Genomic DNA, 12,949 nt, shown 5'->3' on the forward strand with positions numbered 1-12,949 from the left:
GTCCTGTGCTCACTTAGTACCCGTCATGTGTGAAGTGAGTAAGCATGTCCTGTCCACCCTTAGTACCCGTCATGTGTAAAGTGAGAAAGCATGTCCTTTCCTCCCTTTGTACCCGTCATATGTGAAGTGAGTAAGCATGTCGTGTCCTCCTTTTGTACCCGTCATGTGTGAAGTGAGTAAGCATGTCGTGTGCTCCATTTGTATCCCTCATGTGTGAAGTGAATGAGCATGTCCTGTCCACCCTTAGTACCCGTCATGTGTGAAGTGAGTAAGCATGTCGTGTCCTCCTTTTGTACCCGTCATGTGTGAAGTGAGTAAGCATGTCGTGTGCTCCCTTTGTATCCCTCATGTGTGAAGTGAATGAGCATGTCCTGTCCTCCCCTACTACCCGTCGTGTGTGAAGTCAGTAAGCATGTCCTGTCCACCCATAGTACTGTCATGTGTGAAGTGAGTAAGCATGTCCCGTCTAACTCTTAGTACCTGTCATATGTGAAGTGAGTAAGCATGTCCTGTCCAACCTTAATGTACCAGTCATATCTGAAGTGAAGAAGCATGTCGTGTCCTCCCCTAATACCCGTCATGTGTGAAGTGAGTAAGCGTGTCCTGTCCAACCCTTAGTATTCGTCATGTGTGAAGTAAGTAAGCATGTCCTGTCCTCCCCTACTACCCGTCAAGTATGAAGTCAGTAAGCATGTCCTGTCCACCCATAGTACTGTCATTTTTTAAGTGAGTAAGCATGTCCTGTCCAACTCTTAGTAACTGTCATATGTGAAGTGAGTAAGCATGTCCCATCCAACCCTAGTACCCGTCATGTGTGAAGTGAGTGAGCATCTCCTGTCCTCCCTTTGTACCCGTCATGTGTGAAGTGAGTGAGCATCTCCTGTACAATCTTAGTATCCGTCATGTCTTAAATGAGTAAGCATGTCCTGTCCTCCCTTTGTACCCGTCATGTGTGAAGTGAGTGAGCATGTCCTGTCCTCCCTTTGTACCAGTCATGTGTGAAGTGAGAGAGCATCTCCTGTCCAATCTTCGTACCCGTCATGTGTGAAGTGAGTAAGCATGTCCTGTCCTCCCTTAGTACCCGTCATGTGTGAAGTGAGTAAGTGTGTCCTGTCCTCCCTTAGAATCCGTTATGTGTGAAGTGAGTAGGCATTTCCTGTCCACCCTTAGTACCTGTCATATGTGAAGTGAGTGACTATCTCCAGTCCAACCCTTAGTACCTGTCATATGTGAATTGAGTAAGCATGTCCTGTCTACCCTTAGTACCCGTCATGTGTGAAGTGAGTAAGCATGTCATGTCACACTCATGATTACAAGCAATGTTACAAGATGGCATGATTATTTCTGGATATATTAGCCCAAACTACAGTAATCTTTTATCCTTTCTCCTTCTTTTCAATATGCCCAATTTCCCCGGCCAAGAATTCTGCACCGATCGTGCAGAGAAATCAACACAGTACACCAAAGTGAGCAGTTATCTGTATTGTTTGTCACGGTAAAGGGAAATGGGATAATTGGGTTATTTGATAATCTACCATCTTTACGGGCCTAAATGTTCCACAAATAGTGGGAAACGAACTTGAAATGAACACACAGATGCCATTCACCGTGTGGCTATAGATCCAAGTATATTTAATAACTTGTACATAAGACATAACATGTTTAAAGACCAATACCAAGTACAATAAGTTTACACTTAACATTTGAAGATGGCATTAACATTGAGCTATACCATATCTGACAATATGAACAACGAACAAAACATGTCGATTAGTGATGTTGGCTTCATTCAGTCACGCAATAGTTATACACTTCGCTATGGGGACCCGTTACACAAACACATCCCGACAGATAAGAACCATATGTTACAAAACACTTCGCACGTGGATGGAACTACATGGAATATCAAGTGACATTTTGTAATTACTGTTCACACTGGCCTCTGTGACCAGCTTGCCGATAAGCGGATGTTTGATGTCCTTACTGACAGTGTCGATTGTCCTTGTTTCGACATCAGCATATACACTGAAATGAGCTAAGCTTAAATTTCTTCATATTATTTGCAGAATATCCCTTAAAACTAGGGAATATTAAATAATTATAACATTAGAATTATGCTCAATGTAACTTTAATGCCTTCAATGTTAAATAGGGGCGGTCGGGTAGCCTTCTGGTTCAGGCCCTCTCTCGAGACGCCTAAAGCCTGGGTTCGATTCCCGACATGGATACAATGTGTGAAGCCAATTTCCAGTGTCCCCCGTCTTGATATTGCATGAATATTGCTAAAAGAAGCTGCGTAAAACGATACTCACTCACTAACGATGTTGAATACTATATCCTCTTCGTTGTGATAAAGCGTCGAACAGCACATGAACGGGCCATGGAAAACCAGTGGTGGCATCAGGTGATGGCATCAGGTGATGGCACCAGTGATGACACCAAGTGCTCGCGAAAAGGGAAGCATTTTCAGCCCCACCCTGAGCCCGGAATTTCTCAACGCGGCGTAAGTCCCTACTCGTTCATTCAGTACTCACAATGGCTATTTTAGAAGAACATGTATAGACAAACGACAAAACCTCACTATAAGAAATCTCTGCTGAAAGAGATTATCAGTCTGTTCAGCCATGATGAGAACTCCTAATCTCCATACGTTCTGTTTCCATGAAATCATACTTTGGAAAATTCCCCAGTCGAGTTGGGTGAGGTGAGGTGAAATGGAGTTTAACGTCACGTCCAAGGTTATTGCACTCATATAGCGACCTGCATGTACGAGTGTGTGTGTCTGCTTGTACTAGTCCGGGCTGATGCCGATTTATAGTGCTAGCTCACTAAGATACCATGCCGCAGTTTAACATGAATACCCCACTCAGACACAGTATACTGACTCCGAGCCGACCAGTCGTATTTTTAGCCCCTTAATGCCGAGCGCCAGACAGGGTAACAACAAGTACCATATTTTAACGTCTTTTGGTATGACGCGGTCGGGGATCGAACCCCGGACCATCCACTCTCCAGGCGGACGCTCTACCATTAGACCACGGAGGCGGTCTATATTGACTCGAAATAGGTATCTGTATATTTCATGTATATATTATTAACATTTAATGATGACAACCACTCAATCAATACCCGGATAGTCATGTGCAAATGACACAGTCATTTCATCATGGACAGTTTTGCAAGTCACAATTTGGTACTGAATATGTCAGTAAAATCATATATATTGACAACTTTGTTGGCTGCTGATTACCAACGGAACAGCTAGTGTTCATTTGCATAGAAATGTGTTTACCAGTGCGACCACTGTCAGTTGATTTTAAAATGCTTTGGAGTGAAAGATTCACTTTGCATGTGTTTGTGATCGGTGTCACGGGTGGGGCAAGATACGCTCACCTTTTCTTCTCTATCAACTGGTATTATCACTATTTAATAGTGAATCATGAACACGAGCTCATGATAATCAGTCCAGTCCCGTTAATCCGGTCTAAATAACACTGATTTAATCAGTTCCCATTATATGCATCGGATAAAGCCGATTGTCTTATAAACGAGTGTCGGATTAACGAGACTTGACTGTAGTCGAATACAATAGACCCTGGTGAATGTGGAAAGGGTTTTGTCACTTTTCATTTACAGCATGTCACAATTTGAAACAATCGTGACCAACTTTTATCTTGAAGTTGATCAAGTGTCACACATGTTCTGTTACATGCGTGTGAAGAACTTAGGCGCCGTCGCAACTTGTTATCATACAGGTCTGCAATAACACCACAGCTGTGCTACAACTCATGATCCTAGCATTTCTATCACCTGAAATATTACATTTCCTTGAAAATGGAAAGGCTATCTGAGTGGGCCGACTTGATATGACACTTCGCTTGGTTGACACTCATTTCTGTACCGTTCAGCAGTACAGAACCATCAACAAAATCAATACAGACATTGAGATTATGTCCCACATCCTTGGCTCGTTATAGAAAACTGTGGAATGCCTTGTTTTCATCATGAATCTTGACATGCTTCACAAGAGGATCATCAGACAAATAAATCTGTGCAAAAGTGCACAAGACAATTCTATCACGAAGAGCCTCCACATCAATCAAACCACGCCCTCCCATCATGATTGGTAAATATAAGCGATTGAGGGAAGAGCAAGGGTGGTGGGATCTATAGTCTGACATGATTCTTCGTGTGAGGATGTCAATACCCTGAATTTCTTGTTTCGTCCAAACAACAACACCAACAGATTACGAAAGGACGGGCACAGCATAAGTATTTGTGACTTTGACTTTATTGCGAGCGTTCAGCTCTGAACTCCAGATTTTCTTAAGTCAACATTTGTACTCTGCCTGAAGTTTGCCCTTGATATGGGCATTCTGGAGTTTGTCCCTAATCTGCATCCCTAAGTACATATAGGCCTGACCTTCCGCAAGGTGGTCAATAACTCCTCCCCTAAGTAAACAGACGGATCCTCTCTCTTTTTACCTTGCCACGTTTCAAATGACGAATGTTGCATTTGTCGAGTCCAAAGGACATGCAGATATCATTAGAAAAGGACTCGAAAAGCAGAATCTGTTTTATTAGTGTAGATCCTCCATTGGCAATAAGTTCAAGGTCATCCATGTAAAGGAGGTGAGTAAGGGGTGTTGGGGAATGGTGCATAGGAGGTCCCGGGTGATAACTTTCCTCTTTGCTGAGCAAAAAGCTTAAAGGTTTTAGTGACAAACGGAAAAGCAAAGGGCTAAAAGAATCGCCCTGAAATATTCCTCTGCGGAAAGAAATGGGTTCCGAAGTAACCATCTGCCCCTGCGAATACATCTCAAATTGAGTTGACCAGTAATTCATTAAAGAGTTGAGTAAAAGAGGTAGTCGCTCGGGGAATTATTATTACTATTATTTTTAATATTCTTGTTGTTATTATTATTATTATTGTTAGGCTCGTTAGGCTCATCATCAGCTCAGGGGCGTTCCCCCTGACACTCTCCCAATGTCAGCCAGCAGACCTAAGGCACCGAGAACGATGGGGAGTCGGGCAACAATACATGTACATTTTCAGTACATATATACAGCTCAATAGTTTAATTTGTTACAAAATTATTTGCAAGGTTACTTTGTTAAAGAAACTACAAACTAACGTCCCTACCGTTACAAACATCTTCTCATTAATATCTAAGTCAAACTATAAACATTTTGATCATTATGTGAAATAATTTCCCCCCTTTTGAACGTTTACTACAACGAGCACATCATTCTAAACATCATAAGTTAAAAATGACAACACAAACGCTGTTACCTGTTACGTTGTTATGCAATCCCCATGCATTTCACTACCCAAGACACATGTGCGTTAACGGGATTCTCCATGCATTATTTAGCATTGTGCTGACAACAACAACTCAGAAAAACAACACAATTAGGCAATTATTGAACATTACGAAATGCCACGCCTGTCCGAAAATGAGCGTCTGCGAGCCATTGGTATGTGTGAAGCAGGATCGAGTCAACGTGATGTTGCAAGACAATTTAACGTCCACAGAAACACCATTTGGTGTTTATGGCAACGTTGGCAACGTTGGCAACAGACGAATGCAGTCAGAGACCACACTCGGAGTGGCAGGTCACGCGTAACCAATAATCGACAAGACAACTTGATTCGAACAAAACACCTACGAAATCGATTTCAGCCAGCAACAGTGACTGCAAAAAGCATCCCTGGCCTTCGACTAATATCTTCACAAACCGTACGTCGTCGCCTCAGATGTGCAGGGATTGTCGCCAGAAGACCCGCCAGACGTCCGATTTTGACAGGAAACCACCGTTAAGCACGTCTACACTGTTGCAGACAGCGTTTATGCTCGACGGCCATACAGTGGGGACAAGTTCTATTCACTGACGAGTCTCGTTTTCACCGCACACACAGCGATGGACGGATTCGAGTGTACCGCCGTCGAGGTGAACGTGACGTCAATCATTGTGTCATGGAAGAAGATCGCTTTGGGGTGGCAGCGTTATGGTATGGGGTGGGATTACAGCAAGACAGAGGACCCGTTTGATAGTGGTAGAGGGGAATCTCAATGGACAGCACTACCGCGACGAGATCATCGGCCCTGTTCTTCTACCGTTTTTGCGTCGTCATGGCCCAGGCATTACCTTTCACCATGACAACGCCCGGCCTCATATTGTTTGACTTGTTCAGGATTCTCTTCAACCAAACAACGTGAATGTCATCCCCTGGCCGTCTCGCTCCCCTGATCTCTCACCAATCGAGCACATGTGGGATGAGATTGATCGGCGCCTATGGACAGATATCGCACAGGACTTTGTTCGACGCCTTGTCCATTCAATGAGGACGAAGATGTGTTGCTTGCATCGCAACCAGAGGGGGACACACGCGCTATTGATTTGTAAATTGACATTTTGGCATGTTCATGTTTTTTTTTATGAAATCACGCATTTTCTGAAGTCAGTGTGGCAAATTAAACCATTTGAATACTTACAGGAGTCTTTTGTCTTTTGCAAACCGAAATTGTTTCAGATTTGGTAAAAAACATAACTTTGCATTAAATCGTATTCAATGTCACAGGAACTTTTGTTGTTCAGTATATATACATATTCCTCAGATATGGATTACCACTTATCGGGCCTTTCGTCGCCTAAATGAGGAGAAGTTCTCAGGCCTGTATTAATGTATACCGCACACTAGCCACTGACTTGTAAATTTTCCTCTGAACCCCCTCGTTCAACATGACTTATTCATGTATGCAAGTGTATTTTAGATACATATTTTATGAACCTGTGTTAGTAAATATCATATAAACCGACAAACATGACATTTGTATCTTGACGACTTAGTTCAAATAATTTATTTATACTCGGATATCAAAACATATAAAATGTATTCAGTTTCACAAAAGTAGAAATCGTGAAAGGTATATTGATTTTTGTTTATAATATTGTGTAGCCCTATGTCCCTCTAAATGCGCATCATTAGTTCCCAGCTGCTTGTGTCCCGATAGCTTAATCAATGCTCATCTTTTCACAGCTGCTCCAAAGCACGAATACGCTTTATGTTATATATACATCAGTTTAGCCGCCAGTACATCATATGACACGCTAATCGCCAGCATCTCAACTGCAACAATGAATCTGTTCTCTGGTGTTGCGCTTCTACTGTTGGGCTCTTCCATGCTCCTGTACGCAGAGGGTAAGTCACTCATTTCCCCAAAACGTTTAACATCTCCTAATGGCATAAATAGTAAATAATGTTTTCCTGACATTTCTTGATACTCTGTGCGAACAGAAAGAAAACACAACATTGCTTTTTTAGCTTACTGTCATCCTTAAGGAAATGTGTTTATACCACTCATTAATATGTCTTTGAAAGCAAACATGAAGAAACTAGTGTATACTCCAGGAAATTGCCTTCAATAAAATGCAGGTAAGAATCCGCAGACCCATAATGTTGCATGTGTTACCATATAGGACTATTAGCATTCTACAATAAGCTTCCGTGTGTCCATTATTTTTTCCATCATCTGTAATGAAGGTTTTGTTTTTACACCGCACGTTTGGAATGCTTTAGCATAGAAAGGGAAATTGTCTCGTAACGTTTTCAAGTTACAGTCACCAGTGAAATGATGTACAAAATGCAGTAGGAAGCTATTTCACGGCAATATTATGCTGATTTAGCGTCACATAATGGACCATTGAAGTATTGGTTTAAACTGTTTTGACTCTCATTGCGGAATGCCATATTTCAAGGAAACGTGTTTCGTACAAATACTTTCGTGAATCTGATGCCAGGTTGTGTGTGCCATCTACACCTGACATGATTGTCCATACATTAAAATATACAATATCTCGCCAATAAACGCATTTAATTACGTGAAGGTCATATAGCAGCAGAATTGCAACTTTTCTCAAATTGAAAATACTTCACCTATCTAAACTCAACAACAAAAGTTCCTGAGGCACCAATATTTTAGTATCTTTTTCAAACAAGCAAAGCTGGTTTTCGGTATTGTAGTACATGTATGGAATCAAGTCACAAAAACGCAACTGCTACAGAAAAGCATGTACTCCATGCAAAGGTTGACTTTTATGCAATCCCCATGCATTCCACTACCCAACAATGGGTATAAAAACATGTCCGTTAACGAGATTCCATATGCATCGTGCTGACAACAACAACATTTAGAAAAACAACACAATTACGCAATTATTCAACATTACGAAATGCCACGCCTGTACGAAAATGAGCGTCTGCGAGCCATTGGTATGCTTGAAGCAGGATTGAGTCAACGTGACGTTGCAAGACAATTTAACGTCCACAGAAACACCAATTGGACCCGCCAGATGTGCGATTTTGACAGGAAACCACCGTTAAGCACGTCTACAGTGGTGCAGAAAACGTCTACAATATTTGACTACATGCGATGTTGCGCTTTGTTTCATCTCCTATTCCAATTCAGGACGCAACTATAGCTCTATAAGAGATATCCAATCCCATGTCGTTGCCACTGCATGCAATTTTCAGGGTAGTACAGAGATGCAAAAAACTACTACTTTTGATCGTTTTGATGATACTTCATTGTGCCATGTGAAAATGACAGATGGCGAGTCTTTGGTATGCTTCAGTGTGACGTCACACGTCAATTTAACGTCCAGGCCATATGACAGACCCGTGAAGATTCCGGGGTAGAATAGGTCTTCAGCAACGTAAAAGACGACTATGCTTGTCGTAAAAGGCGACTAACGGGATGGGTGGTCAGGCTCGCTGACTTGGTTGATGCATGTCATCGATCCCAATTGCGTGGATCGATGCGCATGGTATCAATCACTGGATTGTCTGGTCGAGACTCGGTTATTTAGCTGGAAGATTGTTGACTGCGGCGTTAAACAACAAATAAACCAAGCAACCATATGACACTTGTGGTGACGCAACGAAGGCTGGTCAAAAAGTTCTAAGCCTAACAAACAAAACCAACAGTTGAGAAAGTGTTTTTAATTTCATTTTTCAACATAATCTCGCTGCTTTTCAATACACCTCTCATATCGAAAGTAAAGCTTTTCGATTCCAGTCAGGAAGAAGTTTTCTGAAGCCACCCTGCAAAACCTGTTCACGGTAGCTTTAAGGTCATCGGTGTGGTCATTGCGCTTTCCACAAAAGTGATCTTTCAGTTTAGGAAACAAGCGGAAATCACTTGGTGCCAGGTCGGGCGAGTATGGAGGGTGAGGAAGCTCTTGGAACCCACATTGTCGCACAGCAACCTCTTTTTGAATTTGACAAAATCCTCCTCAATTTAGCTCGAAATTTTCTCTAGCAACGTCAGTTCTTTTTTCATTAAGATAATAATTTAGAAACTTTGGCACTAAATGAGCAGATATCTTATCCACCTGCAAATGTTTATGAACAGTGTAAATGGATCCATTCTTTAGACCTGTGTCTTCTTCAAGTTCAGCAATGGTAATATCTGACAGTATAGGTTTTTCTATCTCCTTGATTGAATCTTCATTGAAGGGAGTTGAGGAACGTCCAGACCTAGGGTTATCATCAAGGCTTGTTCTCACAACCTTGAACATGGATCAACAAAGTTTAACAGTGGAATAACTAGGGCACTTACTCTTGTGCCATGAATTTCATGGGGAGTACATTTCTCTAAAGTCATAAACTTGATGACTCCTTGGTACTTGCTCTTTTCCATTTCTGTATCCATTAGACCCCTATCACAATCCACTGGCTGTCACTAATATACAAACGGACTCAACAGACCAAATTAACTTGAAATGAACTACTACAAAATGTACTACATTGACTAGTTCACTTTGTAATGGCCCATAGTTGAAAGTTAGTCAGGCTTAGAACATTTTCTGCAGCCCCCGTATTAACAACCACGCCAGAGACGGTCCCCATAGTGTCCGCCCACCCGTGACAACCCCTAGCCAAGATATCGTCGACACGGTTTACAGACAGCATGGCTCACACCCCGTGTAGAAGTGGCGTATCTGCGAGGGTGGTCCGCAGACACTGACACACCTACGGCATCCGTGAGAGACGCCCAGCTAAAAGGCTAATCCTGATCAAGGTCGACGTCTCCAGTGATTCAGATATGTGGCCTTTGTCACTGATGTGTCACGTTTACTTGTTCACCGATTCGATGGGAGAACACCTGTCTTCAGGCTTCCAGGAGAACGTTATGGCACGCCGTGCGTTCTTGAAAGCGATCGTTTGAAGGTGGTGGCTTTATGATCTGAGGTGAATCAACGGTACACGGTACAGTCAAAGTGCTGTGATTGATGTTTTTTTGAATGTTGCGAAATACCAGAATGCTTGCAAGATCCCCTCATCATTCAAACATGCTGGGGTGAAATGGAATGATGTTTCAATGCCATTCTCATCTTCAAATGATGTTGCAGGAACTCAGGTATATCCCTCCTCAGATATGGACTACCATTCATCAGGCGTTTCTTTGCCTCAATGAGGAGAAGTTGTCAGGCTTGCCCTGCCACTGACTTGTAAACTTGTCTCTGAACCGTCTCGTTCAACATGACTCATTGGCATGTTAGGAGCGCTCCTCATATTGACTAGTGCTCGCTACCGTATCTTTGTAACAATTCCATCCGTTTCAAAATAATCAATCTATTACAGTTTTACAATACAGCAAAATATAACGAACACGCTTGTAACGAACTGACGGATATTATGAACTTAATTTTTGGTCCCGGCCATTTGTTGTATAGGTAGTTTATGAATGCTTACAACGAACTACGGTTATAACGAACTAAACTTAGTGGTCCATTTGAGTTTATAATAACCGTAGTTTACTGTATTATGATCTATTGTTGAAAGTGAAGGTTTAGTGTTTTCATAATCGGAAGTTGCCTGAACCCCCCTGAAATTACTGTGCAAGAGGCATACGTTAACTGAGTGTCATATCATGTTCTTAGCCCAGGCATAAATCTGTACCTTCTGGATATCGGTATATTGTACTTTTGATACCGGACATGAGTAGATAAGGAATATTAACATGAACTTCTTTATCCCTGTTTTGAACTGCTGGAGGGTCTCCGGTGCCACATCGCCAGGATCCACTGGTGATTCTTCATTTGCCAACACCCAATTCCAAATGAGTCTTTAATCCGGTCTTTATCCTATATTTATGTTACATGGTGCATCAGAAACTAACTGATTTCAATTACATACACCAATATGTTTGTTTAAATGTTGAAGGTTCAAGGTGTATAGGAGGGTTTCATTCCCATGGACGTTCCTGCTACTGGTTCTCTGACATGACAGCAACGTTTGCTGAAGCAAGGGTAAGTAACCAGTGCTGAGTCTTCAGTTCCAATGTGATTGATATGAAATAGCGAAATATCAAAAACATTAAACGTATTTTGAAAACAACTGTTTTTTATTTGTATCGATGTTTCGGATCTCACTTCTTACCCCTTTATCAGGTGAATGGTTGAATATAAAAATGTCCCTCAAACAACATTATCTATACGTGAAGTCGCGAGAGCACAGAGTGTTTGTGGCGGACAGGGTTACCGCAGATGCCAATGCTTGACAAACAGGTTCTCCTGATTGAAATCAGGGCTGAGATGCAATAGTCCATGCCATAGCCACAAGACCTGTGCAAACTCTGACTGACCTGAGCGGTGTACTTAACTCTATTGCTCATTCTACCATGAATTTGGAATTTACTCGATTCTGATTGGTATATCAGAGGCTATTAAATCACAATGAACCCCCTCTGATTGAAACAGCTGGTTTGACGGCTGCATCGCCGTTTATTCCATCAAATCCGATCACAGCAACAACACGAATAATAAAAAAAACATTATCGAGAATGGAAATCCAGTGGATTGACATCTTAAAATCTCAGCACCTCAATAGACGGTTGATGTACTACTGTTCATCCCGATACCATTTGTTTTGCAGTCAATCTGTCAGTTGTACGGAGCTCGGCTCGTCATCATCAACGGTCGAGCGGAGGATGACTTCATCAGGGGATATGCAAGAGGAAAAGGTTTGTAAAGGCATAAGTGCACTGAAAGCCTAAGAGTTTTGGATAGGTAGGTAAGGTAGTTTTGACTCTTTACATAGACAGGTGACACGTTTTGAAAAACAATAATTGAAAGACTTTTTTGACAAACAATCGATCAATTTGTTGAGGCTATGTTTCAATTCTAAACTTCGCCTTTTGCATTTCAGATTCCAATTACTACATTGGAGGGAGTGACCTTGCTCGCGAGGGGACGTTCCTCTGGGAAGGAGGCAGACCTTTAAGTGGTGGATACCAGAACTGGGCATCGGGTCAACCAGATAACTACAAGGGGGATGAGGATTGTCTCGTCATTTGGAAGGCATTCGGGTATCGCTGGAATGACGCCACCTGCAGCCATAAGCACAACTTCATTTGTGAGATTTAAAAGTGAAGTAATGCATTAAATTGTGTGGCTTATGCCTGGCATCCTGTTTTCTTTTGCTTCTATCCAGAACCAGTATGTATCACACTGTACAGTCATGATGCGTATCCATGTACATTCACTAACGTCGTCATACCTTCTTACTAACTTCATGTTAGACCTGCAACATACACTGATTTCAGACTTGGATAGTTTCACATTTGGTCTTCTGATCCGCAATATTCTGAACACAGTATTTCTCATATATTACATTTTCTTCAAATACAATCTGAACAACTTACGGGAAACCTATCTTGAAACAAGTTATACATGCAACTTGACTCAACATGCTTGGATAGATTACCATTCTAAGTATTGCCATTGTAGAATGTGTGAAAGTGGAGGTGAATGTGGTATGAAGCGATGAGTGGATAAAGGTGACCTGGTTGACTGTCTGTCATAGTACCGGAAACGTGGGACGTTGGTCATAATATCAAAACACGGCATGTCGTGAATACCTTTCTGTGGTGAAGAAGCTGTC

The 12,949-nt window shown here is 41.9% G+C and overlaps 1 protein-coding gene across 1 annotated transcript; it reads left to right on the forward strand.

The window, feature by feature from the left end:
• Window positions 1-7,097: 7,097 nt before the first annotated feature.
• Window positions 7,098-12,464, forward strand: LOC124115185 (perlucin-like). Its single transcript, XM_046476092.2, has 4 exons — window positions 7,098-7,204; window positions 11,231-11,316; window positions 11,942-12,029; window positions 12,215-12,464. The coding sequence occupies exons 1-4, from the start codon at window positions 7,141-7,143 to the stop codon at window positions 12,430-12,432; spliced, it is 456 nt and encodes a 151-aa protein (XP_046332048.2). The 5' UTR covers window positions 7,098-7,140; the 3' UTR covers window positions 12,433-12,464.
• The last annotated feature ends 485 nt before the right edge of the window (window positions 12,465-12,949 follow it).

Source organism: Haliotis rufescens, unplaced genomic scaffold (genome assembly GCF_023055435.1).
Source record: "Haliotis rufescens isolate VD_foot unplaced genomic scaffold, xgHalRufe1.0.p SCAF_86, whole genome shotgun sequence".
NCBI lineage: Eukaryota > Metazoa > Mollusca > Gastropoda > Lepetellida > Haliotidae > Haliotis > Haliotis rufescens.

What these genes read in the sequence shown, in the direction of transcription:
- LOC124115185 (XM_046476092.2), top strand. Translation starts at nt 7,141, where the DNA reads ATGAATCTGTTCTCTGGTGTTGCGCTTCTACTGTTGGGCTCTTCCATG. An exon ending in CAACGTTTGCTGAAGCAAGG is followed by an intron (nt 11,317 to 11,941) that starts GTAAGTAACCAG and finishes TTTGTTTTGCAG; the next exon opens with TCAATCTGTCAGTTGTACGG. An exon ending in GGGATATGCAAGAGGAAAAG is followed by an intron (nt 12,030 to 12,214) that starts GTTTGTAAAGGC and finishes TTTGCATTTCAG; the next exon opens with ATTCCAATTACTACATTGGA.